General features: G+C 49.3%; 1 protein-coding gene across 1 annotated transcript in view; it reads right to left on the bottom strand.

The window, feature by feature from the left end:
* Nucleotides 1–19,265, bottom strand: part of HTT (huntingtin) — a 149,154-nt gene that overhangs the window by 80,034 nt on the left and 49,855 nt on the right. Inside the window, exons 15-28 of the mRNA XM_042985075.1 lie at nt 18,229–18,340; nt 17,838–17,975; nt 16,848–17,006; nt 16,660–16,757; nt 15,709–15,848; nt 14,691–14,754; nt 14,342–14,442; nt 11,344–11,490; nt 9,486–9,606; nt 8,017–8,093; nt 6,376–6,527; nt 5,162–5,364; nt 2,691–2,817; nt 1,182–1,309 (exon numbers count right to left, since the gene is read on the bottom strand). Of these exons, the coding sequence (XP_042841009.1) occupies nt 1,182–1,309; nt 2,691–2,817; nt 5,162–5,364; nt 6,376–6,527; nt 8,017–8,093; nt 9,486–9,606; nt 11,344–11,490; nt 14,342–14,442; nt 14,691–14,754; nt 15,709–15,848; nt 16,660–16,757; nt 16,848–17,006; nt 17,838–17,975; nt 18,229–18,340 (1,767 nt within the window). The remainder of the gene's footprint in view (nt 1–1,181; nt 1,310–2,690; nt 2,818–5,161; nt 5,365–6,375; nt 6,528–8,016; nt 8,094–9,485; nt 9,607–11,343; nt 11,491–14,341; nt 14,443–14,690; nt 14,755–15,708; nt 15,849–16,659; nt 16,758–16,847; nt 17,007–17,837; nt 17,976–18,228; nt 18,341–19,265) is intronic.

Consider the following 19,265-nt stretch of genomic DNA (forward strand, 5'->3'; position numbering starts at 1 on the left):
GGTACATCTGAGGCATATACAAGAAGTTTTCAATAAACAAAAAAGCATCCCACACTCCGGACAGGTGGACTTAACATCTAAGATACCAGTTCTCCCCAAATTAATCTATAAATTAACATGATCCCAATGGAAATACTCTCAGGATTCTTTAGAACTAGATTAGTTTATTCTAGTGTTCACATGCAAAAATGAGTAAGAAAAGAACATCCAGAAAAAATTCTGAAGGAGAATGGGGGGGACTGACCACCTCAAAAAATATACCGAGCAGCTACACAATCAGCACGCGTGCTTCTAAAAGATGAGCAGATAGACAGATGGATGTAACAAAACAGTAGAAATACAGAACTATGAGAATTTAGTATCTGATAAAGGTCATATTTCAGATCAGTCAGTGCATGAAAACTGGATTATTTGGGAGACAGTGCCAGGGAAACTGGGCAGGCAGCTAACCAATGAAAAGCCCTATGAGAAATCGTGGTAGATTTTTCCTTAACCATCTCAGTGTGAGAAGGCCTGAGGTACGAAACATACCCGTGCAGAAGAGTTAACAGAACAGACAGAAACCGGTCTGTAAGGTGGGCCCTCGGTGGTGTCCACGCACTTGACCAGTCGAAGGTCCCCCACGCTGATAGAAAACCTTCCCTGATAGGGCTGGTTCCCTGAGCCTGGACTCTGGGAAGGAATCCCACGTTTTACGTCGCACACCTGCCTCTGCGAGGCTGAGGTTTCAGTTCGTGCCAGGCAGAGGAAGCCTCCGCTGCTCGGGGGACAAAGCTGCTCTGTGGCCCTCAATGGACAGAGAGAACACGGGAAGCCTGTGCACGGATCCCTGCAGACTCCACGCTGTGGTAGAAGTCCCAGCTGTGAGAACGACTACACGCCAGTCCCAGAGTCTTGCCAGAAAATCTCTGAAGGTGGGGGGTGGCCTTGGGAGGCGCAGACACAGCCCCGGTAACCCACAGAGAGACCGCGACTCCAGCAGAAACCTTACGTTTGGATATGATGAAAGCTACCATAAACAAAGCTGAAGACAAAACTTGAAAAAACCGTCACAGAGCACACCCCACGCTATCTTGTACGTATGTGTATGTACACACACAAGCTGCGACTCTTAACAAACACATCCACGATCTATTAGAAATGAGCACGTGCATATTTTTTACAAAAGGAGCGGTCAGTACCTTATAGTTAGCGTGAGTAGCTTTCAGGACATCGTGCAATTTGAGGTATGAAGGAAGGTGGTAGAAACTCCCCAGTGATGAGGACTTATTTGCTGTAACAGGCCCTGAGGCGTCGGATTGTCGAGAGGCTGTAAGACACACCACACAAAATAAACTTTTAGATCAAAAGTAAACACTTGCCACGTTTAAAAGAAGTTACTAGCAATAATGGCTTTTAAAGGTATTCTAGTAGAATAAAATTCAAATTCTTCCTCTTTTTGATTAACTAGAAGTAACAAAAAATTGACTGATAAACATAAGTAGAATCCAGGCAGTCCCCAGAAAATAAAACAAGACCAAAAGGAAAACAGCAGTGTAAGGCTACTGTCTGTTGTTACGGTCTCGCTGCCAGTTTGCAAATCAGAGGAACGACTAGTTCAGTGACCTCCGGCCAATCACACAACTGCCAGGAGCCTGAGGCTCCCTGAGGCTCCCAGCGCACAAGGGCGCTGAGCCCTGGCCGGTGCAGGTCACGGGCCCTGGAAGCAACCAACGTGCTTAAACGCTGTAAAGAGCATACATATTGTCATGAAATGGACATGAAATATTAAAATGCCAAGCACTATATGGAAACTATACTACTCGAGTTTTAAAGATCTTCAACTTGGAGCCCTTAGTTGATTTAATCCACCAGAAAGAGTATCGGCGACATACTGGTAACTTTACATTTGTAAAGTTCTGAAGCTTTTAAAGCTGGCAAATCCTCCTGCGTCCTATAGTGAATCCCTAGAAAAGAGCAGCTTTTAAAAAGCCTTCCCGTAAACACTCTGTAAGCAAATCGACTAGGAGACCACAACTGTGCAGGCACCGTGAGGCAGTGTGCGGACAGGTTTGATGGGAGCGGGACAGGACGGGTCGCCCTGGCTCCCCAGCCCACAGCGGCTGCCTGGTCGGTGGAAACCGCAAGGTTCCACCGAAACCATGGCCCCTTCTGTCCTGAGACCGTCCCGGGTCTAGAAGCTGCTCCGCGATCTGAGCTTTTGGGTCCCGTTCACTCACATGACTGAACCCTACTGCAGTGCGCCCAAATGTAAACCTGCCACTTCCAACTGGAGAGGGCCTCGCATGTCAGAACCAAGTATTTCATCCGCTAGCTCTGCTCCCAGCCGTCTACACCGCCTCCCCGACTCAAACTCGGGTCTCTTCCACTCTCTTCTGCAGGGAGAAGTGGGACGGGGAGGACAGCAGGCAGGGCTCCTTGCTAGGGGCCCGATGCCCGCAGACCTCTGTGGCCACACACTGGCAAGTGACCCTAAGAGGCACTCAAGACCAGAACATGGTCTGGACACAGTCAGGGATATTTATGATATTCCACATCTGAACCCTGAGGAAACTCTTCCTCCGGCTCCACTGCCATGTAGTTTACTTCCAAAAAATGCCAAGTTGTCACATTAGCTTTGGCACGAACATAAGCACAGTCCTGGCTTTGGATGACACACACCATGTCCCCTGCCCGCTAACGCTTCATACCTGGACTGGCTTCGCTGCCTTTCTTGGGGCTCAAGGGCGCAGAGGCCTGCTCTCCCGGCTCTTTCTCCTTTCCCTTCCGGCGGATCGGACTTAGAGAAGGAGGGTTCGTTAGGGACGGCAGGGCTGCCTGCAACAAAAACCAGAGTCTGTGAAGGAAGTAGAACCAGCACGCAAACTGAAACTCGCAGATGTGGTTTCCCATTCCCAGAGCAGAGCAAGCAACCCAGGCAATCTGGTTTTTCTCGGAATCCTCATTTACGGAGCTCACACGCGGTACGTGTACCAGCTACACTAACCCACACGTGGCGGGGATTGACCCAGAACTTCTTCACAGGTGGACCGTGAATGGGGTCAGGCGGGGCCCACCCATCACCTCCAGTGGCAACCAGCGCACTCTGTGGGAGCCAGGACAGGAAAAAGGGTACGAAGCAACGTTCTGAACCCATTTTCAAATGATGAAAACGAGCTCAGAGGTGAAGGAACGTATTCAACGTCAAGGCTAACGAGCAGCAGAGCTAGGGGTCCACTGGACAGAGACAGAACTGCAGGAGACACATAGTGGGCACTGGGCCTCAGCTCTGCTTCTCTCCCCACAACGTCAGGGAAGCGGACGGAGTGTGGCAAAAGCTGCCATCAGGAGCGCAGACCGACGAGACATGGACCACACAGTCCCTTCCCATGACGTGTCCGCCGCGGGCAGGTCCACAGAAACAGCAAGTAGGTGGTGGCTGCCTGGAGCTGGGGGGGGGCACGAGAGGTTGGGGGTGAGAGCTAAAGGTATGTATCGTGTTCCTTTCTGGACTCTACACTGGTGGTGGTGATGGCCCAGTGGCTCTGGGCGTACTAAAACAACCCAAATCCTACACTGTAAGCAGAAGGATTGTATGGCATACGAATTATGCTGGAGTTGCAGGGTGTATTCATTAACATGTGGTCTCAACGAGAAGAAAAAGAAGAAAAAGAAGAAAAGAGGCTATAGCAGTACTCCATCAGGTCACCAGTTTGCACCAGAATAGTGGCAGTGAACACACAGAGAAGTGTGTATGTACGTGTGCACCTATACGGGTATGTGTGCATTTGTGTGTGTGTGTACATGTACGTGCATGTGTGCACACGTATACGGGTTTTTGTAAGATATTCAGTAGGGAAAACACAGGACTTGATGAAACAAGGAGCTATGATGACCACCACGTTTGCAGCTGACAAAGCACAAAGTGAGGGGAGCACGGCGGGCACGGGCAGGGGCGAGGCTCAGCAGCTCAGATCCAGAGCACACCTGAGGTCTGCGAGCCATCCAAGGAGATGCATGGCGCGTCCCTGGACTGACACCCCAAAGACACACCTGGGGTCTCTGACGTTCAAATACCAACGGTAAGAGCAGGACTGACCACCTTGAGCTGCCCCGTCCCGTAAAGGAGCCATTATCTACACGTGGCCATTTAATGACAAACAAAATTAGAAGTTCAGTTCCTCAGTTGCGCTAGCCACTTTTCAAGTGATCAGTCGCCACGTGTGGTTGGTTGGTGGCTACTGTCATGGCTGGCCTAGACATCAATGTTCCCACCATTACAGAGAGTTGTACTGGACAGAAGTGGCCCAGGAAATATCAAGAGAGGCCAACCTAGGACAGAGCCTGGAGATCATCAGTGGTGGGCAGAGAGGTGAAACCAGGAGAGGGCCCGGCGAGCAGACTGGTTGGAGAAAAACAAGAGACAAAACCCGGAGACCAGCAGGAATGACTGTTTCAGGACCTGCGTGGCGGTACCGAGTGATACACAGGAGAAGACAGGACCCGAGAGGTACCCACGAGACCCAAGGACCAATCTTGGCAGGGAGAGTTGCCATGGAGAGTGGTGGCCGAAAGCCGACCCCCTGAAGTTTGGGGAATCGATGGCTGCAGCCACAGGAAGCCCTAAGGTGTTAAGTGGGGAGACGGCACTCTTCAGAAAGGTTCGTACTGATGAGGAGACCAAGCGGCAGTCGAAGCAGAATGTGAAGTTAGAGGAGTTTTTTCAAGATGGAAGCAACCTGAGATAGAGGACACAGGAGTGTGCGAATAATCGGATATAATTATAAGTGAGCTCATCTACCTTATTCACTGTGCAATTTACCACTTGGGAAGCTGATTTGATAGAACTACACTTCACAGAAGAGCGATCTGCCAACATTCCAGGAGACAGCAGATGAGTTAGTTACCTAATAAGCCAGCAACTTCCTTATGAGCTTTCTTGGCTAATGCTGAAAGCCAAGAATAAAGATAGCTTTCCCCTCAGAGACGACAGTAACCGATGACGGTACCAAAAGAGCTATAAATTGGTTGACATATTATGGCGTTAAATCCAATGTCACCATATGAGCGGTTTTGTTCATTTAAAGTAAAAAAGAGTAAGGAAGGGACAGATGAGTCACGAAGGCATGTCTGACACCCACGACGTCACCCTGTGCTAAACGGCGGCCGAGTCCAAAGTTACCTTTATTGCCGGTCCAGGAGCCACATCGTCCAGCACGTGTGCGCAGATATTAATCACCTTCAGCAGGTGGGAGAAGAGCTGCTCCACCATGGGCACCAGGGTCCGGTCACCCAGAGCCGGCCAGACCTCTTCCTGCTTGGCGGCTGCTGGGTTGGCCTCTTCCTCAGAGGTCCACGAACTTCTCAGAGATCTGGGGGCACTGGCTGTGATGCGGCACAACGTGGGGGAAAGGAATGAGTAGGCAAGTCATTTAGACCCATCCACTCTGACTCTGCTGGACATCTCCAGCCGGTGGACCCTCCTAACATCACCACAGTACGTACGCCCAGTCAGGACGTGCCAATCACCCCAGGCGCCCCGGATCTTTTCAACCCCAATCGAACCGGGGGCCGAGGCCTGCTGATCCTGCCCCCTGCATCCTCTTCCAGCCAGCCCACCACCATTTATCCCGTTCAGACTCTCTCACCTCGACTACGACGTGAGCCTCCTAAGCGGGTTTCCCTACCTTCTCCTCCAAGCCACACTGAAGCCGCTGAGGGACCGGACCGTGCAAATGCACCAGCCCCACTGCCAGCCCCTCCATGAGGCTCTGCCATGACGTCGCACAGCAAATAGGACGTCATACTTAAGGAGCACTTAGCGAGGCAGCCCACCTGTCAAGTTCAGTGGCCTTCCTTCCTTACATCCTCCCTGTCAGTCCTCATCTCACCTAACATCCCAAACTGCTTGCAGTCCTCACATGTCACATATTTTTTTGTGTCTCTATGCCTTCAAATAGGCGACGCCCTCCGCCTGGTGTTTAAAGAGAGCGATGATGGCCACTCTGGGCAGCCACTGTACTTAGTTTACATGCGTCACCCGCTGAATCCACACGTGACTTGTGAACGGAGCCCACACACCGCCCTTCTTACAGCCGTGGTGCCTGGGACTGTGCCTGGCACATGGTGCCCACTAAAATGAAATTAGGAACAGGTTTACCTGTGGCTGAGGGGCTGGGCAGGAAAAGGGCTCCCTTAAAACAGTCGGCCCAGAACAGATGCCTATAGCTCACATCCACGCGTGCCGCTGACGTCGGGACCTCTGACGAAGGGCTGGAGCCATCCTGGCGACGGCCTCACGATATTCTCCTTCGCGTGCGCACCACCCCATCCCTCAAAAAGAAACCTACAGCTCTGGACCCGAAGCAAGCCCCTGCTCCACCTCCGAGCCACTACCTGCGAGCAGGTTTCCGGCCAGCACCAGTGCATCCTGGTGCGCTGCGAGGTCCAGCGGGAACCAAGCTGACGAGAGCAAGGTGAGGATGACCGTGGCCATGCCAACAGTACAGCTCTTCCTGGACTCACCGGACACGCTCAGCGGGGGTGCCCTGGAAGCCAACACGGGCAGGTCAGATGACAAAAGCTGTAAAGCAGTCTTGCCTTCTCCCGTGAACCACGAAGGCCTATCACCGTACGCTTTGTACCAGCTCACAAAGCGATTTTACTATTGCTAACTAACACCCTTCCTGCACATACACCTCAGCTCCACAAAAATCAGAGAAATGAAACCAGGTAGCACATCTGATTAAAACTATTGAAACTGCTTACTTTTATAACTTTTTAACTTTCTTCGAATTTTGACTTAGCATATTTTACTCCAATGCCAAAGTAGCCCAGAGTCAGGTCAGGCACTGGATCTATGACCAGAAACCGCAGCCGCTCAGTAACTACCTGTGGACAGAGGGAAGCAATCATTCTAGACCGGAGGATGCAATCCATCCACTCCAAGCAAATGTTAGCTGGTCATAGGCTGACACAGACACAAATCTGCAGGTTTACTTTAACGAGGGATGGTGAGGGGCGCCTGGGTGGCTCAGTCGGTTGAGCATCCAACTTCGGCTCAGGTCATGACTTCGCGGTTCGTGGGTTTCAGCCCCGCGTTAGGCTCTGTGCTGACAGCTCAGAGGCTAGATAGAGCCTGTTTCAGATTCTGTGTCTTTCTCTGGCCCTCCTCCACTCACACACTCACTCTCTCAAAATAAATAAATAGACACTAAAAAAAGATTTTTTTTTTTTTTTTAAAGTGATGGTGAGCCCTGGGGCATCTGGGTGGCTCAGTCGGTTAAGCGTCCGACGACAGCTCAGGTCATGATCTCAGAGTTCTTGAGTTCGAGCCTCGCGTCGGGCTCTGTGCCGACAGCTCCGAGCCTGGAGCCTGTTTCAGATTCTGTGACTCCCTCTCTCTCTCTGCTCCTCCCCTGTTCACGCTCTGTCTCTCTCTCAAAAATAAACATTGAAAAAAAAAAAACCGATGGTGAGTCCCAAAATTTTTCTCAGTCATTGGTACACACAGTAAAAGCTTATTTCTTAGTGTCACAGGAGACTTGAAATTATTTCACAGATGCTATTAGGGCCATCTCCTGGAAGAAAATCATTTTTAAATGACAAGTGCTAATATAAGTACGAGTTCCTAAATTACACACTGTAGCTCATCATGATTTTGAATGATAGGTCATATTATTTGGTTTCAAACAAAAAATGTTTCCAAATTTCTAATACACAGCGAAGACTTTTGGAGAGAAGCCAATTAGAGACGTCTTGCCAACATATGTGAATTCCCTACAATGAATCTACAAGTCACACCCTGAAATCCCCCAAAGCACTGACAAGTGGGCGACTGACATCCACGGGAGTCACAGCGAATTCAGATCTTTAGGAGCTCTGTCACTAGCTAAAAGGGCAGAGCCCAGCATTCTGCTGGGTATTTTTCCAAAAGGTCAAACTGATATAAGATTTAAGAAAGAAACAAGGAGATCCCAGTAACGATGTCTGGATAACGTTAAGTGAAGACAGCCACATGCTGAGAACAATACATACCCACAGTGCCAGCCTAAACTCCAAACGCAGACTGGAAAGGCAGTGGAAAGAAGACACAAAGCCTCGCAGCATCCGAACTGAAGAAGGAAAAGACAGGAAAATCACACCCAGGCACCGAAAAGTGTTTATTATCAAACTGACCCTCCTTTTACCCTTTACAGAAAGTACAAACAATGAAAACAGAATTGAGATCTGTGTCTCACGATATGTGTCCTACCAGGGGACTGATTTGTCCTTCAAGGGCAGAACTGGACAAGTGAGACACAGGAGCTAAGGAGGGACCGTTCTATGACGTGACGGGAGGCCGGCAGCCGGCACAGCCCTTCTGCTCACAGTGGCAATGGCCCCACGCCCTCCCCATGCCCTGGTCTGCTGCGTGCTGGAGGGAGCTCACTGATGTCCACCTCCTGACCAGGCCGCAAGAGGCACAGGACAGGGACCCTCTCTGTGTTTACATCCCAAGCCTAGAAGAGTGCCCGACACATGGAAGCCACAATAAATACAAATAAATGAAGCTTATGATAACTTTAAACAAATCCAGGGAAGACCAAACTACAAAGAGGCCAAACAATATTAAGGCTTAAAAGGCACTATATACTTATCAAGACAACCCAATCATAATTATTGGGATTTTTCTACAATATGCAAGTATTTCTTCTGCCACATAAAATAAATGACGGGGGAAACAACAAATTAACGCAACTTTGTATAATATCCTCTATTCCTAATTATGAAAGTCACCCTTGTTCATTTTAGGAAATTTATAAGTATCTGATAAAATATGAAACAAAAATTGTAGTCCTAACATCCACTTTGGCCATTTTCTGCCAGTCGTTTTCCTGAGTATGAGAAACGTACATGTGTGAATACGACTTTTCCCAACAGAGATCGGACTGTACATAATCACACGTGGCCTTTGGTCTCTCTACAGAATGAAAAACTCTCCAAAGCACCACGATGACAGGTGTGTGAACCTTCTGCTGCACATACAGATCTCCGTCATAATCGGAATGGGGTCACCCTTGCACTCTTGGATGCAACGGCTCTTTTCCACGTCAGTGTCGCAAACGACGACACGTGTAATTACACCGTACAGAAACCTTTGCTGGTGTGTCTGCTTCTTCCCCGTAGCGCCCATCACATACTCACCGAGTCCGTTACATCAGAGGCAGTTTGAACTTCTGACCCGTTACCAACCCGGATTATGGGAGTATTTATTCCCATTCTCATGTCTTCCTACACTGGCTGAATTTTTTGACAATGAGCACGTGTTACTTTCATCATCAGAAACAAAATGGCTGTTCGCACGCCCACTCCAATAAGCCCAGACTCTGCTCCCTGGGACACAAGTCCTAGGGAATAAGCCCCACACAGAAGACCTCGAACGCAAGCACCTCCCGTCACCATTAAAAACCAACCGCACAAACCACCCACAATCAATTTCGAGAACACCGACCCAGGGGACTTACTGTAAGTGCTCGGGTGGTCGACGTGACCAGCTCGTGGGAAACTGCCGCAATGACTCTCGAGAGGTTATTTTCCACAGTGACGTCTGTCATGCTCGGCAGTAGGTTATAGCCTCTGTATATTCTAATAAGAAAAACACGGAAACACGGAGACTTCAAATCTACCACTAAAGCTTACGGTAGTTTCAAAATGCAAATGGCATTTCAAAGTTTAAGATTAAAGCCTCTAGGAAGTTACAGCAGTCCTGACTCCGAGGTGAACGAGAGGCTAGACACACACCCGGTCACTACGATCCCTACCCTCCTGCGGCCACCCCATGGCAGCGCTCCCCCCCACCACAGCCTCGCCTGAAATCTCCCCACCTGCCAAAAGCACCCATTTTTCAAACTCCGAAGTTGGAAGAAATCCTTCTGGAAGCTACCCTGATTCCAGGAAAGAAGAAAGCATTCTCCCCAGTGCAGGAGCACCGCGGACTCTCCGTCACCCCTCTCCTGGCACATGGACTTCAACCCTTCGTGAAGCTACGTGCAGGCCGTCCGCCCCCTGCCCTACCAGCGGGGCCCCCGCAGGACTAGTGCTGGGTTCGCTTCTGAATCCCTCGGGGTCCTCAGGTCCCAGAAATGAATCTCAGGAGAATAGTTCTTTTCTCTTCTCCCATAAATTCCCCAACGGCAGGCGGCAAAGTCACCACGGCCACCACAGCCACCTCGCCGAGGCCGGAGGCAGGAGGGGGAGATTCGGGGCCGCGGCCAGTAACCGGTGCCCAGGCAATGTGCCACTCCTCCCTGCTGGCACTGAAATCGTCACTTTCTGAAATGACCCTCTGAAACGGCAGGTTACCCAAGGTTTGTTCAGCCCCTGATGACCAGATACTCACATGTGGCTTTTGTTTCTTCTGTTAAAGGAATATTTACCCTGAATAAATTGTCTCTCTTTTCAGAGAGAAGAAAATGCCACTTCTTCGGGTAAAAAAAAAAAAAAAAAAAAAGCGGGTGGGGGGGCAGAGGGGCGAGGGATTTCTCTGAGAAAATTATTTTCGTGTGTTTTTCTAAAGCAATCTTTACATGAGGAGAGAAAATATCTAGTTAGGAACAGCTTCAAAATCCGACAAGCCGAGTTTCAAATTCAGAGCAAACTTCTCCGCTTCGACGCCACTTAGTCCAAGCTTTTTAGAAACTGCCGCTAACAGGAGAGTCACAAACAAAGCTCATGTTCCAAATAGCATTTAAAACCGAGCGTTAAAACGGCATGACGTCTCTCCTAGTATCGCTTCTGCAGGCGTCTGTGCAGACTCAGCCTCTAAGGAACCCTCACTCCCTGGGAGCGGTTCGGCTCTGGTGGCTTCCTCCGTCCCTGCCGCTGACCCGAGACCAGCTGGGGGGCCGTGGGCACCACCCGCGGGGCGTGCCGGAGCTCGCACGATAAACGTGACGGTGATCGCTGCAGACCGCCCAACTGCCGCTGCCACTCTGTAACCACCTCAAAACGAGGGGCCTGACAACTGAGCTGGACTCCGCACTAGCACTGCAAGTTAACTGAGGAAACTTAACGGACAAGTTTTTAGCTGAGACCCAGCCCAGGAGTCACACACGAAAATACACTTCTTGGTACGTGGCTGGTAACGAAAGGATCACAAGATGTCTGATGTCGCCACCGCGACGGTGGCAGAGTTTATCAAGTGAAGAGGCGGGACGGCACATCCCGAACAGAGAACTATCCCACCGAAGGAGACCACCTACTCGAACACTCTCACCTAAAGCTTCTTCTCTAGAACACACGTTAGAGACTAAAGCCCAAAAGAGAGGCATCGGGAAAGGGCACCTCCTCCCGACGACCTCAGGACGCACCCGGCTCATGTACCTGGTTATGGTGCTGACGGAGAAGTGAGATGGGGGCTGAGTCTCGTGCATGAGAAGTTTCAGGTAAACGCTGCTTTGGTCTCTTGCCACAGCCACCACTGGGTCGGCTTGTCCTTGGTCACATTTATAAAACAGCTTCGGGACAAGCCTAACATAAAAGTAAGGTTTATTTACTTAAGAAAAGTATCTGAAACTCACCTGGGATTCATCACCCTTCTCCATCAAGGTGGTTAAGCCTGAAACACGGTCTACCCACAGACCACCACCTCCCTTTTTCAGGGTGGCATTCCAGCACGCCAGAACAGGGGGTTCCAATCACAGGACCGATCACCCCCACACAAATCACACCAACTCTGAAATAACTAGGTGCTGTACTTCCTTTTTGTCTGTACCTTTCTCTACATACAATAAAATGCTCTGATTTAAAGTTCTCTTTCGGGGGCGCCTGGATGGCTCAATGGGTTAACCATCTGACTCTTGACTTCAGCTCAGGTCATGATCTCAGAGTCGTGGGATCGAGCTCCATGCTGGGCATGGAGACTGCTTATAAGTTTCTCTCTCCCCTTCTGCCCTTCTCCCACTCCCACGCACGTGCACAGGCCTGCGTGTGCTTTTTCTCAAAAAAATAAATAAAAAATAAAGTTCTCTTTCTAATCATCTTGAGCACCATGAACAAGTACATGAAGCCACCATCCACAGAAAGTACTGAGCACAGAGCAGATCTGAATGCCAGGGGCTGGCCCCTACGTGCTTTGCAATTCTGCCTGCAAAACTGTCCCACACGTTCCCAGATGGCAAAGCTCCGGCTGAGGTCCCTCACAAATCTAAACTCAACTCGGAAGCACAATACAGAACCATTTCGTAGAAGAACAGAAGGGCTCACTTCTGCCACTGACACTCCGTGTGCATTTTACACGAACGTACTCACACACTCATGGACGTGGCTCATAACTTATAGAAACAACTATTTTATCACATTGGTTTGCAAACCCCAGTATCTTTAATTAAGGGCACTCTCCTCCACGGAGACGTACTGATAAATACAACTTTCTTCTAAGGTAAAATAAGTGGCTATCATTTACAGGAAATGGTAAAGGCCCAAAATCATTGATTAGGTAAGTCAGACAAACGTAGTTAAGTGCGTGAAAAGGTACATCTCACAAGCAATCAAAGAAATGCAAAGGATGACACTGAAAACAGAAAGGATACACATGAAATTGGAACTGTGGTTTTGAGTGGTTGGATTACAAAGATTTTTATTTCCATTTTAGTATTTTCCCTAAATTTTGTGCAGTAAACTTGTATTACTTAGAAAAGGTAAGGTTTTTTTTCCCCTATTATTATTATTTTTTAACAGAGAGCGAACATGAGCGGGGGAGAGGGGCAGAGGAGGAGAGAGACAGTCTTAAGCAGGCTGCACACGCAGCGTGGAGTCCGACTAGGGGCTCTATCTCACAGCTGTGAGACCGTGACCTGAGCCCAAATCAAGAAACAGGACGCTTAACTGACTGAGCCACCCAGGCATCCCAAAGAGAAGTTATTTTAAAATGAAAAACCAATTTCTGCCTAAACAACTGACACATATTTCACTTTTTTGGAAATGTCTGTTTTGGTGGGAAGAATCAGGCATAATCATATTCTGGTCCTAAGAGTACAAACCCAGGTATGTTTCTGGAGAGCAATTTCACAGTAAGTACCAAAACCCATAAAAAATCCACTTCTAGGTGCTGACCCAAAAGAAATGAGAACATATGTCCACACAGAGTCTTGTGGGCAAATGCTCCACCAGCACAATTCATAGTAGTCAAGAAGTGGAAACAACAGCCATCTGGTGAGTGGACGAAGCAGACACGGACGGTGTCATCCACATAAAGGAACAGCATCCGGCAATACAGGGAACAAACCGCACGTCCGCACTGTGGCATGTATGAGCCTCGAAAACTAAGTGAGAAAAGCCAGGAGCAGAAGTCCACCTACCGTGTGATCCCATTTGTAGGAAATGCCCAGAACAGGGAGTGGATTCGTGCTTGCCTGGGGCTGGGGGGTGGGAGGTGCTGCAAACGGGCACAGGATCTTTGTGGGGTGATGGGAGTGTCCTAACATTGGGGCCGTGGAGGCCGCTGCACGGCTCTGCGGGTTTGCTAGCAATCATTTAATTGTGCACTGAAAATGGGTAAATTTTAAGGGCTATAAAATCATATGTCAGTAAAGCCATGAAAAATTTTAAAAAACAACACCAAAAAGCCTGGCCTAGTAACTCAATTTCCAGGAATTAATTCTAAGGAAAAAATGTGTACATAAACATTTATGTGCAATAATATTTACTGACCATTACTGTCAAAGAAAACTTAACATTCAACCAAATAATATTTATATAAAAGCTTATCGCAACTCCAGAGTGAATTCTTGGCCACTAAGCAAAATCTCTTTTTTCAAAACGCTGCTGAGAGCCTTCCCTGCTCTCCCACTGTGGGATGTGTCACGCACTTCAGTACAGAAGCACAAGCGCACCGAATCCAGGGTGCTGCCCCCCACAACAGCGGTGCTTACGGTTCCTGTCTCAGAAGTCTGAGGGCAGAAGAGGCTAACAATACAGCAAGTGGAAATGAGCAGCTTACAGAATCACAGGCGTCTGTCTCAAGTTTGAAAAAGAGCCTCCTATGCAGGATATGCATCAAAGTGCCACCAGTGAGCATCTCCGGGGGAGAAGCTAAGGTGACTTGTACTTTCCTCTTTGACTCTTCTCTGTAGCCCAGGCTTCGGACAATGAGAGCGTGTCCCCCTGACGCTAGGAAGCTAGCACTTTGTTCCTGTTCCAGCCTCCCGGTAGACTCCTGCGGGGGTAAATACGACCTGTCCTGATGGTTTCAGAGCGGCTGAAGGTGGGCGCGCACGATCTAGGAACGCTGACCTACTCTCTGGACGTTCCGGCTCCCCTCCTCGTACCATTTAGCGCTTTCACCACGAAAGGCAGCAAAGAGCAGACACTCGGTAACTACCTCATCAGTGCAGCTGCGGCAACGTGTCGCACCCTGGGGTCTTCGTCCCCAAGCAAGTAGATGACGACGTCATGGAGCACTCGGTCCTGCAGTTTTAAAAGCTTCAGAGAGAAGGATAAGGAAAACGGGGATGACGTCCGTATTGAACTAAATTCCAGGGAAGGTATTTTGGAAGGCCAGTGAGAAGGCACTCACGATCACCAGCCTTAACCCACACATACAGTCACAACTATCACGATCTAAACTGCAGAATCAGCCTAGAACAGAGAGCGCTCAGGAAAGCCCCCACCCCCAGGAAAGGGCAATTCCTGGAGGTGACAATGTGGCCCCACGAAAACAAACGGCTTACCCCTGTGTAATGATGGGCCCCTCTGTGTAGATTTTCTGCTTTTGCCTCCAAAAAGCTCACCAACCTAACAAAAGAACATTTTTAATGAAATAATTTAGTTACTCAACCAACACCCACTGTCGGCCTGCAAGCCTCCGACAGACGGGACGCTGGAGGCCGGCTCCGGCGTGGGCAGGGAGAGACGGTGCTTCCCGAAGCCCACAGAAGGATGAATGTGTTTAAACAAGTACAATTTATGTTCCACTCATCATTTCACTCAGTAAGAGAGCACTCAGTACACTGTTTTTCTTCAAAATAAATACAAACGTCTATTACTGTGAAAGAGTCCACCTGGCCTCAGAGTGAGCTCAAACACCCACCACGGGAGGAGAGCGGGCCGTGGGGATGGGGCCGCTCACCCCTTCCTCTGCGAGGCAGAGGGGGGAGCACGCCCTCATTCCCAGAGGTGTCCTGAGGAAGAAAGGAAATAACCACGGAGGGCACCTAGCTCTGAGCCTGACACATAACAACCACTTTATTACAGTGGCTTGAAAAAGAACCAAACACCTGGATAACATAGAAATTTCCCCTTCTAAAATAAAGCGTTGAAAGAGAAGATCTCAAACCAAACTTCCTCTTCGAAAATGAAAACCTGCAAGGCATCAATCAAGTTGTTCTGTAATCGCAAGGACGTAGAAATAGCCCATGTGACCTACATCCGGTGTGGTGAGGAGTATGTTCCTTTTCCACGAGCGCGCGATTTAAGTATGAGCTCTCTCATTCCCACCATCCAGAACATTCAGATGACTAAAACTACCAGAAAGATCCACTCCTCTGCCTTATTTTAAAACCCCAGGCACAGGGCAAGCTGAGGAGGAAACAAGCATCAGCAACCCAAGCCGCCCAGACTCCCGACTCACAGGTTACATGAGAAGCATCACCAATCAGTAACTCAATCAACCGACCGAGCCCTTTCAATTCCTAGCTCAAACTCCCGAGCAGCTTAGGTCTGCTCACCTAATGACCCTGATTCACTCACCTAAAGTCAATCTCTGCGAGCGTCTCCAAAAGCTCTGTCCTCACCAGCCAGTAGGAGCTGTCCCTCAGGCTCAGTACATCGGTGATCAGCTGCAGTCCCAGTTCACTGGAGCTACTGCTGCACAGACTCATGACACAGTGCTGGAGAACAAGGTACAGTCAGGGTCAGTCCCACCTCGTTCAAGGACATCACTCGTCCACAGACCCGCTTCCTCTTCTGACTGCAGCAGGGGGGCCACACGTTTCCCACATCACTCAGAAATGTTTATAACCCAATGTGTCCCTTTCACACAACTCTGTTTCTCTCTGCCCCCGTTTCTGTCTCTGTCTTGGCCTCTACTCCCAGACGCCACTCTCGTGACCGCTGGTCGGCATGCTAACAGGGAGCCGTGCAGCACAGCAGCACGGCTCCATTCTAAATCAAGGCTCAGAGCCAGGGCTGGTGGGGGACCCACGGCCCTCTGCTAAGGGACCGCGTTCTCCGCTGCCCAACGCGCCAGAACAGCTCCCGTGGCTGCCCCTCCCACCCCTCCGTGCATACGCGGGCACGTCCACAACACGGGTGCGCGGTGACTCCGGGCCAGAACACAGGTGACCAGGTAACATTACCGCTCACTTTGACTGGGTCTTCTATGGGCCTAAGAGAGCCGTTGGTTGTTTAATCCCACAGGTTTTACACTTAAGGTTAGCGAGATATATTTCTAAAGGGACCCTTAGAAAAGGTACGTTTTTAGCAAATATTCAGTGTTAAAACTTAAACTACACTTAATTGAGCCTTACCTTTACTGGTAATGTTATCTTTCTACAGCTGAGTGGTGAACACATACACGTTTATTATTGTTTACACCTTTAGGATGTCTGGAAATATTCAGTATTAAGCCCGATTTCAATTATAACAATGGTAAAATTTCCACTGATCAAAGAATTGATTTCTGTAAAAGATCATGCTTACCCTCACAGCTGTGCAGGCCAACTTGCAAGTGACAGAAGATTCATCCTTCAAAGTTTTCCGCAGCAAAGGAATGCAGTCCTCCAGAGAAAATGTATTTCCTGACCAAAAGAGCAAACGGGAAACGTCTTTATGTAAACTTGAGCCTGAGAGTTCTATCTAGAAAATACCCCGAAAACTCCGAACATTACCTGTCAGAGCTCTAACGGTGCCCATCCAGTCTCCCACTTGGAAGCGGGACCTGCTCAGGGTGGAGGAGATGAGGGTCCCACAGAGAACGGCCGTGGCTCCTCTGACCTGGGGGTCTCCATGATCGATGTAGTTCAGGATGTCTGACACATACGGCTCCTCTGCAGAGAGAAAGTGCCCAGCCACTGTGCAGGCCCCGACCGTCAATTTTCTAACTCAGAATAAAAGCTTAATTCTTAGGAAAGAAAAAAAAGGGGGGGGGGGGCGATCCAAATCTAGAAAAGACTTGAATATAGCAGCCGTGAGTGGTAGAAACTATTTTGGGGTTTAAAGATTCCAGCTTCATCATAGCCTTGATATCGCACAGATTTTCTGGATTCTAATTCCAGGTTGCCAGTCAATAATCAAAATTCCAAGATTTCACTTCAAAAAAAAGATGAGAGAAACTCAAACCACTCCACACTTACCTAATATGAATTCAAGAGCCCAAGTGTGTCCCCTCGCCCAAAGAAAGGGAGAGAACGCGGGAGGACAATTTTAGAAGTGCGGTTCCTCCCCCATTTATTCCAACATGAGAGTGTGTCCCAGAACGTGTGGACAGGAGACGGGATCTGCTGTTCTCTGCTGGTCTCAGGTCCCACTTGTCTCTGAGTGTGAACATCTGGCCTGGCTGAGTGTGACCCAAAGCAATTTGGATTATACGCGACTTGTGCTTTGGGTATAAATGCAGCATGTGTGTAAACTGGCGCTTACGCTCCCAGCTTTCTGTCGTTTTGCCACGTGTGTTCACACTAAACACTGCATCTACACGGAGTCCAGAGAGCTAAAAACACCGCTAGTCCTATGTTTTAAATAGAGCTACAACATAGTTCAAATGCCACCAAGTAACTCAAAAAACAGATCAGTCTAAAACTAACATAGCCAAGATGATTTGAAACAGTTCTCCAAGTACTGATTCAACATGAGGAAGGAGGCGTGAACTCTCAACATACCAGGGTACTCCACGGAGTCAAGAGGTACTTTGTAAAGTTTGCTGAAGAAAGACTCAGGATGAAGGGCCACAGCGGCTCCCACACAGCTCAGTGCCAGTGCCTTCACGCTGACCCTCACGTCCCTGTCCGGAACCAACACTGCAAAGAAACCACCTCGGTCACCTTCGGCTTCAAGGCGGTAAACATGCGGTGGCCACGTAAACAAACTAGACCCAGTAACCCAGCTCCCTCAGCGTCCCCTCGCCGCTCCCGTGGGTCAGCCAAAACCAGAGCTCACGCCCAGCTTCTACTTCCTCCCTTTGCTGCACAACGAGGCACAAACTGGTCACCATGTTGACCTTGAAACCTAGGTATTTCCTTCAATGCTGGACCTGCCCTGCTATATACGTACCATTCTTCTCCCCAGTCAGCAAAAACGAAGCCGACAGAAGGCGGACACAGTGGACAAGAGGAACAGAATCGTCATCGGTAGACTGTCCTATGTCACCTTTGATCCGGCAAGGCTACAACAGAGAAACAAGACCCTTTGTTGTCCGTCTTGTAATCAAGGAACCAATACATTCATTCATCAGCGCATTCAACAAACAGTTCCAGAGCAGCACTTATGCCGGGCGCTGGGGATACAGAGACACCCATCTCCATCATACACAAGCCTGACCTCACAGATCGTGGCGGAGCAGGATCAGAGCGGTCAGAGGCAGGCCTAACACGGGGTCACGTGGGCCGTGGCAGGGATGAGCTCAGCGTGCAGGGAGGGCACGCGGGATAGAAGGCAGCCGAGACCTGGCATCAGGAGGCTACTCGGGAAAAGACGGCATGAGCCATCATCTGCAGCACAAGGGGAAGCTACTTCGACAGAGGAAGAGCCCTATGAATGCCCAAAGCCGAGAGGGAGCAGACCTGGCTCAGAGGGGACCTGGAAGGAAGTGCTGAGTCCACAGGATGACTGAGCATCTACAGAGGGACTAAGTACAGAACGCCCTTTCTCGCCCTCAAGGAATTTAAAATTAACTGGGAAGACACTTACATGTAAAAAAGTAAGCAATTCAGAGATATTTTACAAACAGTTCAATGAATAACTCAACAACAACAAAAACCCAAATGTGATTAAAAACTGAGCAAAGGACTCGAATAGACATTTCTCCAAAGACATATAAATGGCCAGTCAGCACATGAGAAGATGCCCAACATCACTAATCATAGGGGACGGCACATCGAAATCCCGGTGATCTACAATCTCACACCCAACAGAATGGCTGCTGTCAAAAAAAATCAGAAAATAACCAGTGCTGACGGGGCTGTGGGGAAACTGGGAGCCTGGGTGCTGTCGGCGGGAACGTAAAATGGCGCGGCCGCTGCGGAAAACAGTGTGGCGGTTCCTCAGAAAAACCTAAAACTAGAATTACCGTGTGGTCCTGCAATTCCACT

The sequence above is a fragment of the Panthera tigris genome, chromosome B1, assembly GCF_018350195.1.
Source record: "Panthera tigris isolate Pti1 chromosome B1, P.tigris_Pti1_mat1.1, whole genome shotgun sequence".
Taxonomy (NCBI): domain Eukaryota; kingdom Metazoa; phylum Chordata; class Mammalia; order Carnivora; family Felidae; genus Panthera; species Panthera tigris.